The sequence below is a fragment of the Salminus brasiliensis genome, chromosome 4 (genome assembly GCF_030463535.1).
Source record: "Salminus brasiliensis chromosome 4, fSalBra1.hap2, whole genome shotgun sequence".
Lineage (NCBI taxonomy): Eukaryota > Metazoa > Chordata > Actinopteri > Characiformes > Bryconidae > Salminus > Salminus brasiliensis.
In genome coordinates, this window is record NC_132881.1 from 49,344,157 (window position 1) to 49,364,813 (window position 20,657).

The window sequence follows — 20,657 nt, forward strand, 5'->3', positions numbered from 1 at the left end:
AGGCATCAGGTCTTGAACTTAAAGGATCCGCTGCTAACGTCTGATGGTGTCAAGATACCACAGTGTCCAGATGCCTTCAGAGGTCTTCTGGAGACCATGCTTTAAGGGGTCAGCACAAGGGGACGAACACAATATGGTGGGTTTAATGTTATGGCTGACTGGTGTATGCTTTTTTTGGGCTCTTAAATGAAAATAAGTATAGTACATATTTTTATATAAACCCAACAGAATCTATTCTGGTTCTGTTTGTGAAAACGATTGTTTACCTCTTAGATTGGGTTTGTTTGTTCCCCTTAAATTATGATAACACATCCTGAATTCTAAAGCCAGAGCAGGAGTAAAACCATAGGTAAGAAACAATGACGACGCTCCAAAAGCCAAAGCACTGCAAACACACCGTCCGTCTGCACAGACTACCTTTATGTGGTGGTTAAAACGCAGAGTAATCAAGGGGACACTGAATGTCCAATCAGAGAGTCTGAGACAGGTAAACAGTAGATGACCGGTGCACTGCTTTACTGATTTCATAGAAATAAAACCCTAAAGGCTGTGTCTGAAGTGTAAGAAACGCTGCCTACTCAGACAGGACTCTGAGGCAGGACGGCACCCAATCACGTCTGAACAGATGTTTAGTAACACGGCCTCTGTTTTATTAGGTGAAAATGCTAAAAGCTAATGCTCATATCTAGTGGTGAGCCGTCAATACCCCGGCAACGCCAGGACGTACTGCTGCCTTCATGATCCGATTACAGAGACCTTCATCACCACACTGCCTTCTGAGAGACCGAGGACAGCAAGCTACTTCCAGTACTTCCAGAGACGAACAGTATTTCACCTAAACTGAATAGAAGTGTGGTCCAGCTGCGACTGCTGACCAGTCAAAAACACAGAGGTTGCAGTGTAGAGAAGTATCACTTCATAAAGTCTAGAGGGCGCTCTGGAGCCAGTCCAGAATGACCGGGTTCATACAGCCAATCAGCTGAAATTCAGAAAAACGTACTTTATTTAACAAATACATATAAACAAACATACTGACTCATGTAAAAACACTCATCCGAGGAATTCCACCAGTTTCTGAAGTTCAGGACAGCTTTTCACCACCTCAGGAACAGAAGACAGAGCCTGCAATAAACAAACAAACAAACAAACAAACAAACAAAATCAAATCACAAGCTGGATACGAGACCTGACTGGGGTCAAATCTCTGACCTCACAATGACACCCACTGTAACAAGACCTTCGGCTGTAACAAGACCCGCTGACTGTAATGACAAACATGACCCATACAGTCGTTGGGGGAGGAGCTGAACCACTGTTTTCACAGCGTATAATTTCAGATATTCTCTGACAGTGTAAACACTGTTCGACACTGTCCAGGTTTCTGAATGCGGACCCTCACCTTTCTAACTGCCTCGATCATATCATCCAGCAGATGCAGCTCACGCTCCAATTTACTCTGATTCATGGTGTGCACCATTTGCTGAAAGAGAGAGCAAAAACAACAACGATTACGTAAGAAATTATTAATCTGCAGCAGTTCTAGTATTTTCATTTGACTTATAAATCACAGTAGTCCTATAACTAAACACTCCATCCACTGAGATACAAACCAGCTGCATTGAGTTATGATCAGAAATTTCCCACAGACCAACTGATTTAAAGCTCTGAATGAAAGTGCAGTTCTTACGTGTCTCTTTGCCCGTTCCAGAAGTTTCGTTCGTGATTCCTCCACCTCCAAGAGTTTAGTCTTTAGTTTCTCCACCTGTGGACAAAGAAAACGCTTAAAATATTCCATGCTTTGCCTTGTACTTATATTAGCATTTAAATCACACATAGACAAAGTTTGTGGACACTCCTTCTATTGAACGCATTCAGCTACTTTAAGTTGCTCCCATTGCTGACACAGATGTGCAAATGCACACACACAGCTTGTCTAGCCCCTGTAGAGAAGAAGTACTGCCAATAGAATAGGACTCTCTGGAGCAGATCATCATCATGACCCTATTGGCTCCATGCTGCCTAATAATGCCAGGCGTGGGCTAGAGGGGTATAAAGCCCCCCAGCATTGAGGAGCTGTGGAGCAGTGGAGAAGCTGTGCTCTCTGAAATGATGGTGGTGGAGCTCCATCCAGTACTTTTGGGATGAGTTGGGGGTGATCATCCACCCAACATCCTGACCTCACTAGAACTTCTAATTTAAATCAAATCTACACAGCAATGTTCCTCCAAAATCTAGTAGAAAGCCTTCTTCCCTGGACAGTGGACGAGCAGGTGTCCCAAAACTTTTGTCCATATATTTCTCAAATAAATAAATCAAGTAAGCTTCATCTACCTCTCTGAGTAGACGGATTCGATCATCCAGTTCCTTTGAGCTGGCTGTTGATTGGTCACCTGATTGTGTTAATGCAGCCCTTAAAGCCTGCACCTCCACCTGGGACTGTTGAAGCATCCTCCGTAACTCCGCCCCCTCCCGTCGCAGCTCCTACAACAACAAAGAGTGAAAACGTTAAACTCTAGGGGTGTGTGGGGCCATCCTTTAGTTTCTCAGTGAGTGTGGATATGGAGAATGCTGTGTGTTGGGGTGTGTGGTTCACTTACATTGTTCTCTGCTCTGTATTTACTCACTGCCTCCATGTTCTCCTCCAGCTCACTGCAAAGCTTTCTCAGAGCTTTCTCATCCTGAGCATGCAAACACCGTGCAGAGAATTATTACCCTTTATTAAAGTATCGTTCACTTTAATGCTCTTTAATGCCTGTAACACAGCTGCCTTAACCTTACGCTGTACATCACACGCTCTATAATAAATCATATGATCCACACGCTCATTCTGACAGACTGTAATACACTACAGGAAGCGTAGGGGGCGCTCTATAATGCTCTATAATAAATCATATGATCCACACGCTCATTCTGACAGACTGTAATACACTACAGGAAGCGTAGGGGGCGCTCTATAATGCTCTATAATGTTCATATGATCCACACACTCATTCTGACAGACTGTAATACACTACAGGAAGCGTAGGGGGCGCTCTATAATAAATCATGATCCACACACTCATTCTGACAGAATATAATACACTACAGGAAGTGTAGGGGGCGCTCTATAATGCTCTATAATGTTCATATGATCCACACACTCATTCTGACAGACTGTAATACACTACAGGAAGCATAGGGGGCGCTCTATAATGCTCTATAATGTTCATATGATCCACACGCTCATTCTGATCGACTGTAATACACTACAGGAAGCATAGGGGGCGCTCTATAACGCTCCATAAAGTTTAAATGATCAACATGCATACCAAAGGGGGAAACATTTGAAATAATCTAAAATAAATAATAAGACCATTGATAATTTGGCATGCGAGCAGACTCTACTACTGAAGTATGAAGCTTGAGAGACAAATATTTCGAACCTGTGTTTTCTGCTGTAGAAGCTGAGCGTCCTTCTCCGCCTGAGCCTTCAGTCGGCTCACCTGCTGCTTCAGCTCTGCCTCCTCAACCCTGTGCCTGTCAGATTCCTTCTGAAGCGACTCCTGCAGGCCATCACTGGAACAACAGCAGGACTAAAGTCAGTAAATGTTTCTGGATTGGCCTCGATAAAGCTCCAGAGATGCTAACTAACACATTCTTTAGCCACTATACATAGTAAATTATACACACACACACACACACACAATCAGGACAAAAGTGTTGACACCTGATTATTCATTGTTTCCTGTGAAATCAAGCGTATATCTATCTATAGATAGCTGGTCCTGCTTCTGTTGGAGTAACTGTCTCTACTGTCCAGAGAAGACGACTTTCTACTAGATGTGGAGAAGGAGCATTGCTGTGAGGATTTGATTGCATTCAGCAACAAGAGCGTTAGTGAGGTCAGGATGTTGGATGATGATCACCATCCACCTCATCATCCCCAACTCATCAAAGAAGTGCTGGATGGAGCTCCTCCACCATCATTCCAGAGAACACAGTTCCTCCACTGCTCCACAGCTCCTCAATGCTGGGGGGCTTTATACACCTCTAGCCCACGCCTGGCATTAGGCAGCATGGAGCCAATAGGGTCATGATGATGATCTGCTCCAGAGAGTCCTATTCTATTGGCAGTACTTTTTCTCTACAGGGACTAGACAAGCTGTGTGTGCATTTGCACATCTGTGTCAGCAATGGGTGCAGCTTAGAGTAGCTGAATATATTTATTAGAAGGGGTGTGCACAAATATTTGGACATATATTGTATACTGTTAAGAGTTACACTATCGTAGAGGATAAACAGTGTGAGGAAGTGAGTGGGATGGTGTAGTTGATGTAGCTGTTCTCACATGCTGCTCTGCAGGCTGCTTAGTTCAGAGTCTTTGAGCTGCTTCTGATGCTCGATGGCCGTCTGGAGCTCCGACACACTGTCCCCGAGATTTGCCAGCAACTCCACCAGCGAAGTACTGCGGATAACATCTGATTGCATGCACACACGCACACACACAAAATAACACCACCACACATGACATAATCCAGCAAATGATAAAACAGAGCATTTATTAGCAGTCTCTCTCTTCGTTCACGCTCTCCTCAAACACTGCAGTATAAGTACCTCCTGCAAACATCCACTGCCCCCTGAACGATTTCAACGACCAACTTTGCATAACAAAAAAATAAGCATTTATTTCATGTTTGCATAAAAGACGTGCGACTCATTTCAGCATTTGATATTCAAATGTCCTTTTTCTTACAGAATGCATAGGATGCATAAAAGCTGCACATGAAGATGAAGAGGTGAATATTACAGGTGTCTTCAGCCACCTGCCAGCTCTGCCCCCACACCACTTCACCGGCTTATACAGCACAGCTTGTGATTCCAAGCAGCAAAAACATTCCCTATTCATTTTACACCCCCACTTCCATCCCCTCCCCATCGCTCATCTTATTCAGCGTGTTTTAGTTACTTTGGTCACTTCGTGGAACAAATATTTGTGTAGACCCCTTCTAATAAATGCCTTCAGCTACTTTAAGCTGCACCCATTGCTGACACAGACGTGCAAATGCACACACACAGCTTGTCTAGTCCCTGTAGAGAAGAACTGCCAATAGAATAGGACTCTCTGGAGCAGATACACCTGAACCCAATGTCCACCATGTCTAACGCCAGGTGTGGGCTAAAGGGGTACAGAGCCCGCTGATGACCCATTATACTTCTATTTATACCTTATTTTTTTGCAATAAATACAACAGACATTACTAATAAACAGACAGGGGGAGGTGGGGGGTGTGGCCAATAGATACAGACCCAGGCACAGGGGGAGTCCTTCAGCTGGTCTCATAAAACTCAGCCCTTTTTCATTTGTGTGGTTAATAAAAGAGCGGTGCTTTCTAAGAAGTGTTAACATTCTTAAAATGAATGAAATGTTGATGATGCAGAGGAGAAAATAGGAACAACAGGAACATACCATAGGACCCACTTTACATTCAGTGACTCTTAATAATTGGAGTTACTAAAAACAATAAATAAATAAATAGGCCAATCGCTGATACTAATGGATGGCAGGGCTGTAAGCCACATTAACCCGGCCAGGGAGACTTGGTAATGCTTAATTGCGCAGGGCTTCTGTAATGCTCTGCATTCTCCCTCAACATTAAAAGTACTTTGCTTTTTATAATTAACCACATTTAAACGCTGTGCACCAGCTGAGCAATCCGGAAACCCCCAGAACTGTGGTTCCAGTTCTGATAGCTTGCTGTGTTCTGGTACTGGGCTGAGTGATGCACTCTCGAGAGAGAGAGAGAGAGGTATCCAGTTGGTGGGGCTAAAAGTCCTTATTCCTTACTCCCCCCACTGACAACCTTACAGTAAGTGTACAGTAAGGTACAGAAGTACAGTAAGTGTGCATTTACACAAGCTGTACTACAGTCATCCAGCTACAGTTACACTACAGTGGATAAATCACCAGTATTACAGTGTTATTGCATGTGTTTATAATAACACCAGTTATTAGAGACACATATGATGAAGTGGGGCAGACGTGTTTCCCACTGCACCGTGAAACCAAAGTGATAAGTACCATCACAGTCCTGGGCCGCAGAAGTAGCTAAACGTGTGAAGGCGCTGCTTTTGCTGCCAATTCCCTCCACTGGGCTGTTCTCCTCTGCTGGATACACTCCTGATACGATAGAATACAACAGGGAGAGAGAGAGAGCATTAGCTGGGTGATTGAGTGGATCAGGAAGTTTATTATCTGATTTATCGGTGAGAAAAGCTGCAGTATTAGACCTGGGTCAGCAGGTGGAGCCGCGTCACCCTCCGGCTCCGTAGACAGGGCCAGCATGACTGAGCTGACGAAAGAGGTCTGGGGCTTCTGGGGAGGCTGGAGCTGCTGCTGGGATGGCTCATCCTGACCTGGAAGCTCGGTGCTCTAGGGAGACAGAGTCAAGTTATTTATTTCACATACAAGACAAAAAAAAAAAAATAATAATATTAAAACAGTGGATTCCTTCAAGGTATTATACAGTTTCAGGTAGTAAACACAATTATCATTTATTTAAGATCATTTTCACTCAGGTGTTTAGTACTGTGCCTTTAAAGACACACAATATATATATATATATATATATATATATATGCAAATGACCTCTGTTCTGACAGAGGTCATTTGCATTGTGGGGGCAGTGGTGGCTCAGCGGTTAGAGCTCCGGGATATCGATAACAGGGTTGTGGGTTCGATTCCCGGGCTCGGCAAGCTGCCACTGTTGGGCCCTTGAGCAAGGCCCTTTACCCTCTCTGCTCCCCGGGCGCTGGAGTTGGCTGCCCACCGCTCTGGGTGTGTGTGTGTACTCACTGCCCCTAACACGTGTGTGTGTGAGTGTGTGTTCACTACCAGATGGGTTAAATGCGGAGGACACAAATACGTGCACCTTTACCTGACTGGCTGCTCTTTATGGTCTTGTCAGGATGCAGTCTGAGCTAAACTATAGTAAAAGGGCAGGGGTAAACAGTGACACCTTTTTAGGTTAGATAAACCCTCATCAGACTCTCCGTGACAGAGCAGCATCTGGACATTCAGTAGATCATCAAGAGACTTTTACTGAATCCGAGTCCAAGTTCAGATCTGTAGCTGTTCACCTGAGAAATCACTGATCATCTAACAGCTCTAATATAGATCATCTCACCAGCCTCAACCTGCTGCTGACACCAGTCTGGAACTGGATTAGCCTGGGATTAAGGGGGCAGAGATAGTATTAGGTTCTGGATTGAGGTTAAGGTTAAGGTTAGGATTAGGGCCAGGATTAGGTTCTGGGTTGAGGTGGAGGTTAAGGTGAGGATTAGGGCCAGGATCAGGTTCTGGGTTGAGGTTAGGATTAAGGCCAGGGTTTGGTTTGGTTTAATGGGAGTAACATATTGAGTCTACTTGATGTTACAGACCAACAGTGAACCTAAACTGCTGTAGACTGCTCTCGAAAAGTGGACCCATGTCAGTGAATGAACTCAACTCATGGCAAAGCTAATCAGAGAAGGTAAATGTAAGCAAACCTTGGCAGTGGAGGCGTTTGTGCTGCTGGTCAGACAGCGCACTCGGTCCTGTAGGAGGGAAGCGTCCAGCGTAGCTTGAGCCAGCTGTGCCCCCTGCTCCAGCAGCATACCGCGGGCTTTTTCCTGCGTACTGACCAGCTCCTCCTGCAGGGAGTCCCTCTCAGCTCTACACAACACACAGACAAACATCAGGAGAATGAGGACATGAGGGTGTCTGTCAGGTCTGTCTCTATCACAGATTTATTATATTAATATATTAACAGATCAAACAGCCACACAGTCAACATTTCATGTTAGTAAGTGCAGTAAATTCTTTAATTAAAAGTGATTAATTCCTGGTGTGTGAAGAGTATAATATCTAAAACAGCAAACACACACACACACACACACACCTTATCAGGTAAGAGTGACGGTTTGAATGACATTAAGTTGGTTGGTGCGGTGCAACAGATAACACCACTACCTGCTACCACACCATGTGGGAGGTTCGGTCTAGGTGACTGTGCTGCACTATACCAGTAAAAGCCCTTGGGCAAAACTCCCAACACTGCACTGGCCCACTTCTGTAATACCGGTAATACCTTGTAAGTCACTCTGGAAAAGAGCCTCAGCTAAATACTGTAAATATAACACTACACCTCTATTTTAAGTTAAGTGAATAGGTGGAGCTGACCTGCTGTAGGCTGCCTTCTTCGGGGAGGGGCTAAAGCCCTATGAGCTCCATCCATTTTACTCTCTGAACTCAGACTTATTTAGGTATTTAAGTGTCTTTAAAAGTTACAGGTATTTGAACAGATTTTTAGTTTTAAATAAATAAATAAATAAATAAATAATTAAATAACATCTGACTTTCTGGACACATATGGACACGTCCTCTATTATTTTAACAGGCCTACACACCCCTTGTGTCTAAATGCGTGTGTCCATGTCTGGTGTTTGAGTCTGTGTGTGTTACCGTAGCTGCTGCAGAGCCAGTCTGAGGTCCTCACACTCTAGATTTCTCTCCCGGAGCCCCTGCAGGTGTGATCGTAGCAGCCCCTCACTCTCAGTCAGCTGTTCCCGGGTCAGCTCATTCTCTGCCTGCAGGAACTAATAAAACCACATAAAGTCTTTATAAAACAAACAAACCAGAACAGGTTTCTTCTTTCAACATTTTCACATTCTGAGCTACCAAAATTAATTAATAGTTAATAAAAGGATTTACAGTAACCTAATCAGCTCCATTTGCAGTGAAGTGGGTTAAGCCCTTCCAGGCCTCAGAGTGGGTACAACTCCTGCAGTCAACTCGGGAGCACACAACTCTGAGTTATGATACTGGGCTCACAATTCTACATACGGCATCCACACAGTAAACCAAGACTGAGGGATGTAATGGAAATGATCTAACTACAAGTGATGTGTCTGATGTGATATGGTCTGTGTGTGTGTGTGTGTGTGTGTGTGTGTGTGTGTGTTTAGGGGGGGTCTATCTGGACTGACTTCACTCATCTCCTGTGTGCTGGAGAGTTCGGTCTGTATCTGTGTGAGCCGGCGGAGCTTCAGGCGCTGGCTTTCAGTCTCAGCGTGGAGTTCGGTCAGCAGAGCGTCTCTCTGTGCTAAAGCCTCCTCCAGCTCCTCCACCCGCTGGTTGGACACCTCCACAGCAGCCTGTAGACTGCAGAGGAAGCGCACCATAACATCAAGACATCAAAAGTAATTTATAAAATCCTGATCTGTTTACACAAAGAATCTGATGATGCACTTAATAAAATTAACAGTTAGGATATGCATTTATTCCAAGGGGGAAAGGAAACATCAGAGAGCAAAAAAAAAAAATGTAATATAGAAAAGGACTGCAGTATTTCACTATATGGACAAAGTATTGGGACACGTGCACCTCATTCCACTTACATGAGCTTTTATGACATCCCCTTTTAAACCCATAGGCATTAATAAGGAGTTGGTCCCTCTTTGCAGCTCTAACAGCTTTCACACTTCTGGGAAGCCTTTCTACAAGATTTTAAAGGGTAGGTTTTGCTCATTCTTCCAGAAGAGCATTTGTGAGGTGAGACACTGATGCTGGACAGGAGGACTTGGCTGTGGTGTTGGATGAGGTTGAGGTCAGGGCTCTTCTTCCACACCAAACTCACCCAACCCTGCCTTTACGGAGTTTGGTTTGTGCACTGGGGCACGGTCAGGCTTTCCCCAAACCACAGTGTCAGTGCTGATGTTAATGCGAGAGCAGATCTGGAGCTCTGCTGCAGTTATTGAGTCCGTTGGGGGCTTTTCTGCACTCTGCTCCGAGCTCAGCACTCGGCCCTGACCCCGCTCTGTAACTTTACGTGGTCTGACAGACACTCGGTGGCTGAGCTGCTCTCTGTGAGCTGTTCCTCCTAAACTCTTCCACTGTTCAATAATAACACCACTCACAGCTGATGGAGGAAGATCTAGGAGGGAGGAGATTTCACCAGCTGACTTGTTGTTGGTGCAGCGGTGTCTCCTATTACTGCCTTTCCTCCTTTCACTGATGTGTGGAGGAAAGGCAGACTGCAGGACTAGAGGCTGTTACAGCAGAGTTTATACAGCTGTAGCTGAATGAGACTGAATCAGACACTTGAATTCAATAATCAAGAGTCCCAATACTTTTGTCCGTGTAGTGTAGGTTTTTCAGTACTGTGTCGATTCTTAAAATCACATTATTGATTATTATTAATAGTTCAGATGTGAAGATTGGTGTCAGACGGTTCATTTAGTGTTGTGTTTAAACCCTGACCACTAGATGGCAGCTTTGCACCTTGTCTACAGATTCAACTGTTCTGATTGGATGATTTTGTACATACAATAACTAATATTAACTAACTTAAAGGTATCTTTGAACTATTAGTCTATTCTAACTAGCTAAGGTTTTCTTGGGTAAATAGCAAAGCACTTTGTAAGTCGCTCTGGATAAGAGCTAAATGCCATAAATGTAATGTAAATGTAAATAACTATGTATTGGGAAGCATATTGTATAGTCAGGTTCTTGCCAATGCAGGTGTGTGCGGTTTAAACAGTAGCTGGGGTCTTAGGACGTACCTGTCGGCTCTCTCCGTGGCCTCCTGGGTGTTGTGCAGTGAACGCTGCAATCTGAAATTACAAATAAGCTTCAGCAGAGAAACTCCCACTATAAAGGCTGAGGAATGACGGAGAAATTTAGAGATTTCATGTAGCTGTTCTTTTTATGAATTTTTTTTAAGTTTGTCTAGCGGTATCCTAGTTTGTTTATGTCCACAAACAGCCGTGAACGTCATTAGCTTCCCTTGCTAATAAGCACTTGTGTGAAGGAGGGAAATGAAAGAAAGCAGAAGGGGACAAAGAAAGTGCTGTGGAGCTTCTAGCCCTGCTTACAGAGCACAAAAGGCAAAAATACGTCAGACTTGGTGTGAAATTTCCATCATGTTAAAAATCTCAGCGTTGCACCCTGATAAAACACCCCCCAGCATCAAAACAATAAATCTGAATTAATCCTGTAATAAATGTGCGAATGAAGGAATATTCCACACACACATTTCAACAGTTCAGTATCAGACAGAAAGTAAAGTGTGTGTGTGTGTCGTACTTGCTGGTCTCTGAGGCGAGAGCCTGCTCCAGGAAGGCGTAGGAGGCAAGTGTGGACGAGACGGTTGCTGAAAGCTCTGTGCTCTTCCTCTGCAGCCGAGAACGCTCTTCCTCTACCTCACCCAACTGCTCACGCAGAACTGCCATTTCTAACCACACACACACACACACACCATGATGTTTTATTTTTCAAAAATGAAATTTTCTAATTTTAAGAAAAGAACTAGAACAGTTTCATTAAACTGAGCTGTAAGGAAACCTCGGCTTATATTAACCCAGCGTGATCCGACAGGTGTGTAAATATTCCGTCATGTCCTGTGAGAAAGGCACAGGGTTTCATTGGATATGGCACAGATACCTTGGGACCCTTAAGTCTGTGGCAAACCTACAGCCTGCAGGGAACTGATGGCAGTGCATAAATTAAGCAATCACTCCCATCTCATTTATGCCTGGATTTCTTGTCCCGAGTGAATCAGTCATTAATTTTACAGATTCTCATTACTCTACCCCCCCACAACTAATCCTGTCCAGTTCTGAGCGTAAAAAGGCTTAAAACAGGCTCTTTGCATTAAGCTGCAACACTGCACTTTATTAATGTAACAATGTTGAATTATTTTCTTTAATAAATCTTAATGATACAAAAATTTAATTTAAAATATAGTTTAGTTTGTTATTTATATCGTAGATTTATAAACAGTCATATAAACAGTCATACAGTCATATAAACAAACATATAAACAGTCCATGAGTGATAAACTGCTTGGGCAGGGCAGGGCAGGGTCAGTGTCACCTTTTGCATGATTCTCCACGCCTGATATTTTTATAAACAATTTTATAAATAAAATTTAAAAAGTAAAAAAAAAAAAAAGGGGGGGGGGGCAGTTCCACAAACCAAACACAGATCTACTGTAAGCCAGTCAGGTCTCCCTCCACACCTGAGTTCATGATGGTTATCTGTGTGTTCAGGTCAGTGATCTGCTGGTCAGCATCCTGCAGGCTGGAATGGACCTGCTCCAGTTCGGCCTCCATCTTGGAGATCAGACAGACAGACAGACGAACGTTGTTTTTAAATGGAACAGAGGTTTGATGGATTAGACAGATTTGTGAAAAGCACTTTCTCTTGATACCTTAAACTAGGAAGAGGAAGCTGGTGTAGCTTAATGCAGGAGAGAGTATGATGGGATGTAATCAATCCAAAATCAAAAAGCACTGACTAATAATATGCATGCAGCAGCAGAGGAGACTGCCTATGTTTATAATATTTACATTTTCAAATTTATTTAAGGTCTCACTATAAGTCAAAATCCAGAGAAAATTAATCATTTTAAGCATTTCATGACATTAGGTCAAATTATTGAAATGAAGCAGTATTCCAATATACTGTAAAAATGAAGAAAAAGATCATTTTTAAATAGTAAGGCAGAATTAAGAAAATGTGCACTTTGAGTCTGTAATAGTATCCAGAGGTAAACTGACAGAACTCAAAATATTAAGTCAAAGTTGATCAAATGACTCAAATGTATTTTGAGGAGTCAATTTATTGAGAAGTCAGAACTGATTAGTCATTATTGTGAGATACCAGGTAAAAATCTGGAGAAAATGAGTCAACATTATAAAAATACTATGTCAGAAGTAAGAAAATGAGTCTGCATTGAGACACTTAGTCAAAATAAAGAAATCATTATTTTTAAAGTACTACATCAAAATGAAAAAATGGACCACTAAGGTGTGAGGAAAACAAAGATTCAGAGTCAAAATTCAGGCAAACGGCTCTCCGTTAGGTTCTTGCCCTCACTGGCACTACTCAGCAGTATTAAAAGGGATTCAGTCAATACCACAGAAACGTTTTTTTTTGTTTTTGTTTTTTGGGGGGGGGGGGGGGGTACCTTTCCCTATTAGTACCAGGACAGAGGTTGTGAGTGTATGTCAGTAGTGTAGATTCACCTGAGCTTTTTCCTCTACAGCTCGGTCTCTCTCAGCCTGGTGCAGTTGGCTCTGCTCTATAGCCGCTGACGCCCTCTGCTGGAGCCTCTGCAGAACTGGGTTCGTCCTCTGCAGCAGCTGCTGTGCTTTATGGAGCTAAAACGGAAAAGAAAGGAATTCCGCACTGTGTTTCTTTTCATCAGATTCTGCTTTAAAGCCAGAATATTCAGACGCTGGTTGTACCTCAGCTGATAACTGCTCATGATCATCCAGCTTCTCTCTCAGCAGGGCACTGGCAGCAGAGAGGGACTCCACATAGGACCTGTTGAGCTCAACCTAAATACAGAACACACAGCGATGCTTCAGTGAGAGGATTATTATTAGTATCCCACTGAAATCAGAATTCCACACCAGAATAAATCTAATCAAATTCTGTGAAAGGCTGTTAAGGGAAAAAAGTGCCGTTAGGAAACACTGTGTGGTATCCCCAGACATGGGTCAGTGCAAGCAGGGGTTAGGCTGAGTTCAGACAGTGGAGCATATCCTACTAAAAGGCCCTATATCCTTTGAAAAGTAGCAGAGTTCATGGGCTCCACTTGTTCCTCCACGGACTGAGCTGTTTTCTGCAGTGGACACTTGAGGATCAAGCTGTTGTGTCACTTTTCACAAGATAATCAGTCAAAAATAAGGTGGGAACCATAATCTGTTATGGTAGATACAGAGCTGCATGTTAGAGCCATTTATAGAAAATTCTGGGCCTGAAATGGATCCACATTCCCTTTCGTTTATTTAATTATTTTACATTATGACTCTTTTGTAAAGCTGCTCTGCAAAACTTTCAACAATGCAGACAGATATTTTGTGAAATACGCTCCACTATTTGAACCGAGTCCTAGTGGTGTGTGTGAGTGAGAGAGAGTGAGAGACTCACCAGTTGTGGGTAGGTGTGTGTTAGAGCAGCTGTGAGTTCCTGCTGGGATCCAAGGCTTTGCTGGAGTTCAGAAACCTGCTCAGAGTGATGGACACGCAGTTGCTCCAACACCCGCAACACCTGTATAGACAAATACATATACACTGTGTGTTAACCTATCCATGCAGTGAACACACACACATACACACACACAGGACAGTGAGGTGGGCAGTCGTCACTGCAGCACAGTGCTCTAACCACTGAGCCCAAGGCTGGTGCTAACTGCACTGAAGACTAAAATGTTTTGTGCATGATTTGTGCATGACTGGCTCAGCAGTGTCTCATCTGGCTGCATTCTGTAGTCAAGGAGCTGCAAACAGCCTGAACATATGATCACAATATGATGTTCAGGCCGTATCGAGCGGCTCTATAGTAAGACAGAGTCAGTCTTTACCGTTTCTCTCTCCTGTAGAGCCTCCTCCATGCTCTGCTTCATACAGTCTCTCTCCTGCAGACACGCTTCACACTTCTCTGCCATCTTCCTCAGAGTGCCCATACACCGGCCATACAGAGCCTTCATTTCACCCACCTAAAGACAGACAGACCAGTTTGAGTAATGCTCCTTTTACAACTAATCATGAAAACTGAATTTCTCTCACTGTACCAAAATAAAGCAGTGGATCTTTGCTGTCACAAAAACCCTTTAGCTCCAGAACAGCAGCTTTACAGCAAGAGGAAAAGCTCCTTAACCTTCAATGGAAGGCAATGCTAATATATTTTATTCCAGGTCATTTTGGAGCATTTCTATTGGTCACTTAATCATAACATTCTGATATAGTGGTTCTTTACATTGTGTCCAAAAAAGAAACAATATAAGCCCAGTTAAAGTCCCAAAACATACCCATCACACCCCAGGCTATATAACAAAAATTAAATACATTAATTTGTAAATGAATTAATAAATAAAATAATAATAAATAAAAGTAATAATAATAATAATAATAATTGTTGTGGTTAATATAATAATAAAACAATTTGTTTGCATTATTAAGAAAAATAATGATAACAACAACAACAATAATAATAATAATTTGGGTAATTTTGCCCATTTCAACCGGTTCATAAACCTCAGTAAAAAGTAAGTGTGATGTATATCCTGTACCAATGAAACATCCATACCATAATGTTTTATTTTTAACTTCTCGCCCACGCTTACTCCTAACACCAGCAGAGAGCCTGCAGAATATGCTAGAATGAATCTACCGCAGGTGGAAATTAGATTGAAACATTCAAACCATCTTTTCAATATTGTAGTTTATATAGCCATGAATAACGTCTGGTGCTGGTTTAATGATAAATAGTGGAAAGACACGAGAGTGAGAGACTATATAAAGTGCTAACCGGTTTAGCTTTAAACCCTCACCTTCTCTTGGGCTCTTCAACTTAAAGGTGTTTAGCTGGTTTACCTGCTTGTACAGCATCTCCTGATCTTCATTAACGATGCTTTCAACCTGATGCAGGCTGCTCAGGGCCTCCACAGTGTTCGTCTTAACACTCGTCTGCAAAAGAGCCACAGATCCACATGCAGTGTTCACCCCGGCTCACCACTCAAATCAACGTACATACACAGAGCCTGAAGCTAATCACAGAGGATGAATCACACAAGCAGAAACTCCTGCCTCCGTCCTACCATAGTGTTCCTCATCTGCTGCATGGCGTGATGAAGACTCTGAAGAGTGTCCTGGTCTTCCTCCAGAGTTTGGATCCTCTCCAGCGCGCTGACATACAGCTCTCTGTACGGCCCAGTCTGACAAACACACACACGCACATCAGCTACCAGTTATGTTGCTCCTTGTGTAATATACTAGAGTAGTATTTTTTTGTTTTGCCATATAATTTCTGATCAACCAAAACCAACATCCTGAACGATTAAATTAATTTGTAAAACTTCAAGAGATTTGAACGTATTGTAGACTGGAAATAAATGTTTATTTTTTATGAGAGTGTTTGTACTCTCTAGGTTTAGAGTCGTTCTGTCCTGGTGGCTAAAACAGTGCATAGTGCTCCTCCTCATTAAATTCCTGATTCAGCTCCTCAGCTGATTAGAAAGGCCTGTGTGAGCTGAGCGCAGCTGAAAACGGCCCAGAAGGAGCAGAGCTGGGGTTTAACCTGTAGTTTAGTGTGTTTACAAACTGAGGAAAACTAATCAAAACACCTTATCCAGACACTGCTGTGTCATATCAAATCAAATTCTGTGTATCGTTACACCCCTACAATACAATAATTACATTACATTACACTAGAGATGCACCGATCTGATATTAGGATCGGATATCGGTCCCGATATTACCAAAATCAGCTGGATCGGGTATCGGATAAATACATCCATGGAACTGATCATTTCACTTTAATTGGTCGGTGTGAGACTGAACTAAATGTTTACATGTTTGTAATTTTTGGTTGCTGCTTGTATGTTTGACCAAGTTACTTATTTATTCTCAGGTTCAGCTGCTAGATTTGATTGAGTTACTGTTTATGCGAAATACTTAAAAAATAAGATTGCTAACTGTTTGTGTGATACATATTTTCAGTTTTGGCTGAAACATTTTATTTATTTTAATTTATTTTAAATGTTTGACCCCTTTTTTATTTTGAATTTGAATATTATGTCTTGCAAAATTGTATTTTAGTGACAATTAAATATCAATTAAGTACATTTATATCAATGTTGTTTTACCAAGTTAGTAAAGTAATGTTTAAGTCAATCCTGATGCCTTCAGTCTCTCCCACATGGTGAGGTATACAGTTTATTCATTCAACAATGGTATCGGATCGGTATATGCAAAGTTTATGTATCTGTATCAGAACTGAAAAAGCCGGATCGGTGCATCCCTAATGAACACCACCACCACAGAGGAGTTCAGCAGTTAGGCTACTGCTGTGATGCAGTAGCAGTCCACAGCAGATGGGATTAGGACGGCACTACTTTCAGCATAGTCACTGCAATGTGTGCAATAGTCACACCGCAGGACGTGCAATACCACTCAATACACATTTAATTAAATGTTGCATCTTCTTCTATTGTGCCCCTTTTCCAGTACAGAGCCACCAGAGGCAGATATCTACACAATAAAAATAAAAATAATAATAATAATAATTATTATTATTATTATAATTATTATAGTTCAGACAAAATCTGAAATTCCTATATTTTATTAATTTCGCAATAAATATCACAGAAAAACATTAGCAATAGCAAAGTCAGTTTTTATAATATCGGGCAGCCCTAGTTGGCACTGCACTGGGTGTGGTGTGTTGGGTCTTACCTGGCTTAGCTGTGTGTTCTCTGTCTGGACGAGCCGGTCTCTGAGCTCAGATGGAGCAGGGCCTGGCCCAGTCGTGCGAGCCTGAGTAGAGGAGAGCTGCTGGGACAGAACCTCCACCATGATGAGCGTAGATAACATCTTCTGCTCCAGCTCAGACCTGGACAGAGACTGCAGACTGCTGGGACTGACGCTGTAGTGGGTGGGTGGAGAAAACGGACATTACAGAGGTTACTGTGTTTATTTATTTATTTATTTATATATAAAATTAAGTAATTTCACATTTTTATTTCAAATGTACCACACAATACTTAAAGGAGGAAAAGCAACCTGCTTAACTGAAATGCTGTTTAAAGAACACATACTAATATATATTTGTGTTTTTAAATAAATTTGATCAGATTTTGCTCCCACTTTCTCCAAATAGGACCGCCAATTATCCAACCCCAACATACTCTCCCCCATCGCGCGATGCCCCTGATACTAGTGACGGCGGACCAACACACGCCCCTTCTAACGCGTGCTGCTCATTTTCTGAACTGCAGCCGATGCACCATCATCAGGTACCCAACGCGCCTGGAGGGAAGCGCCGCATTCCAGGCTTCAATGCACCATTCGCAAACGCCAGCAACGGTCAGCACGGCAGCGAAGCAATAAGGGAAGAGAGCGCCATCTATCCACCCTGAAGAGAACAAGGCCAATTGTGCTCTCTAGGGCCCCTGCTGCCGAAGGCTAGCAGCATGACTGGGATTCGAACCAGCGACCCTCTGATCATAGCGACAGCGCCTTAGTCCACTGGACCACTCGCACAAAACTTTTATTTTTTGACCAATATCTGATCCAGCATTTTCTTCGGACTTCTGTCTGGTCCACATAACTGGTACTGGATAAGCATGCCTTCTACTGAACACCAACACAGCAACTACTAACTTACCTCCACAGCAGAGGGTCAGTAGAGGTGCACGCATCCGACACCTCCTTCACCACTTCCACCAGTGCGGACGTGTTCACGCTTCGTTCAGCCCACTGTACCGGTGTGGTCCACGCTGCGGCGCTGTGGCGTCCCACTGGAGTGGTGCCCACCTCAGCATTGTGGCACTGGGCTGGTGCTGGCGTGGGAGGGGCTGCGATTTTTCCTGAAGCCAAAATAAGCAGCTCTGCCATCTGCCTCAGCTGCTGCTGGAGAGGACCCTTACCCATAGCGGAGAAGTCCAACGCGGGGGCTTTCTCTTTCGGCCTCACAGACGCCTTTACTTCCCTGCGTTTATGAGGCTGTGCGGATGTGGGAGTGAGGGGTAAGGCAGTGGAGTTGAACTGGGGTGGAGGCAGGGGGCTTTCAGGGAGCTCGGGCCACAGACGGCTCTCTAGGTTTCCCTCACCGTGGCCCTGCAGATACAGATATACAAACACAAATGAGAGGCAGAGAACTCACTGGCCACTTTATGAGAAACCCCTATACTTGTACTTCTCTATTGGCCACTTTATTAGAAACCCCTCCCTCGTACTTCTCTACTGGCCACTTTATTAGAAACCCCTAGCTTGTACTTATCTACTGGCCACTTTATTAGAAACCCCTAGCTTGTACTTATCTACTGGCCACTTTATTAGAAACCCCTAGCTTGTACTTCTCTATTGGCCACTTTATTAGAAACCCCTATACTTGTACTTCTCTATTGGACCCTTTATTAGAAACCCCTAGCTTGTACTTCTCTATTGGCCACTTTATTAGAAACCCCTAGCTTGTACTTATCTACTGGCCACTTTATTAGAAACCCCTAGCTTGTACTTATCTACTGGCCACTTTATTAGAAACCCCTAGCTTGTACTTATCTACTGGCCACTTTATTAGAAACCCCTAGCTTGTACTTATCTACTGGCCACTTTATTAGAAACCTCTACATTGTGCTTTCACTTATTATATTATATAAAATTATATAATTATATATATATAATTATATAAAATTATATAATTATATATATATATATATATATATATATATATATATATATATATATATATATATATATATATATATATATATATATAATTATAAAACACTGATTTTAAATGCGAGCTTGTATCGCCCACTCTTACCCGGAGGACGCTGCTGCTGAGAGCTTTGTTCCTGGGAGTTGAGGGGTCTTGCAGGGTCAGGGCACTCCACAGTTGACTGTGTACAGGCACGGCATCACCGAGACACTCCTGAACGCTTTCAGCACGCATGACTTCAGACCCAGAGTGGACGCCACTCAGCCCCAGAGCACTGTCCCGCACTATACTGGCATCCGTTTCCACAGCAGCGTGTGGAACCTGCGAGCTCCGGGCATCAACGTTTCCATATTCAGTCACAGAATTCCCAACTGCTCGGGAATAAGACGACTGCGTGTGTTGAGCAGCCACATTTTGGGCCCTGGCATTTCCTAATTTCAGCCCAAGATTCTCCGCAGCCATGGCAACAGCAGCTTGGAAGTAGGAGGATTCTGCGTTTTGGGCTGGCACATTTTGGGCACTGATATTTTCCAAATCAGATCCAAAATTCCCATTAGCTATGGCAACAGCAGTTTGGGAACATGACGATTCTACATTTTGTGATCCGATGTTTTCTGACTCTGGCCCAAAAGTTCCTGCAGCCATGGCAACAGAAGCTTGGGAGCAAGATGACTGGGTATTTTGGACCAGAACATTTTGATCACAGACGCTTACCAGTTCAGGCTCAAAATTCCCAGTAGCTATGGCAACAGCAGCTTGGGAATAACACAATTCAGCATTTTGGGCGCTGACATTTGCAGATTCAGGCCCAAAATCCCCAGTGGCCATGGCAACAGCACCTTGACAGTGAGGGAATTCTGCTTTTTGGGCCAGCACATGGTTTTCTTCATTACTGGAGACTGATTGTTGGACGCAGAGCTCTTGACAGTGCAGTGAAGAAGAGTGCTCACTCTGGGCACCAGTGTTTCTACATTCGGCCTCAATGCCAACATTAACTTGGCAGCAAGACGGTTCAGGGTTTTGGGTCAGCATGCTCTGGACATCAGTGTTTCCAGATTCAGCCTCAACATTTCCAGAAGCCATGCCAACATGAGCTTGCAGATGAGGTGACGTGCCACGTTCACCAACATCTGAGAAGGCTTCCTTCTTTTCTGGTGAAGACTGACAGGCAGTCAACTCAGGCTGATCTTCTCCGCATTGGTCTTCTTCATTATCAGAAGCTGACTGCTGGCTGAGGACATCCTGACCCTGTACAACATCTGTAGTTTGTAGCTCGGTTTCTCTGCAGTGTAGTGACAGAGAGTGCTGACAGCCACTCAAGGATCTGAGATCTTCCTCAGCTTCAGCATTTGTAGAGACTGACTGCTGGCTGAGGTCATCCTGACACTGTAAGGCAAAGCAAGGAGATCTC

The 20,657-nt window shown here is 43.3% G+C and overlaps 1 protein-coding gene across 2 annotated transcripts; it reads right to left on the reverse strand.

Moving 5' to 3' along the window:
• Window positions 1–985: 985 nt before the first annotated feature.
• Window positions 986–19,484, reverse strand: spag5 (sperm associated antigen 5). Of its 2 annotated transcripts, none has more exons than XM_072677168.1 (24): window positions 19,352–19,484; window positions 18,191–18,642; window positions 17,260–17,449; window positions 15,624–15,740; window positions 15,400–15,492; window positions 14,388–14,522; window positions 13,955–14,074; window positions 13,267–13,359; window positions 13,045–13,179; window positions 12,036–12,129; window positions 11,102–11,249; window positions 10,579–10,629; window positions 9,004–9,178; window positions 8,480–8,613; window positions 7,525–7,690; window positions 6,268–6,409; window positions 6,059–6,157; window positions 4,328–4,457; window positions 3,423–3,555; window positions 2,598–2,678; window positions 2,332–2,481; window positions 1,688–1,762; window positions 1,400–1,480; window positions 986–1,122 (listed from the first exon to the last, which is right to left on the reverse strand). In XM_072677168.1, exons 1-24 carry the CDS (start codon window positions 19,478–19,480, stop codon window positions 1,051–1,053), a joined length of 3,195 nt encoding a protein of 1,064 aa, XP_072533269.1. In that variant the 5' UTR covers window positions 19,481–19,484; the 3' UTR covers window positions 986–1,050. The 2 variants fall into 2 exon arrangements, with proteins under 2 accessions (XP_072533269.1, XP_072533268.1); XM_072677167.1 differs by having other exon boundaries at window positions 1,688–1,780.
• Window positions 19,485–20,657: the final 1,173 nt, after the last annotated feature.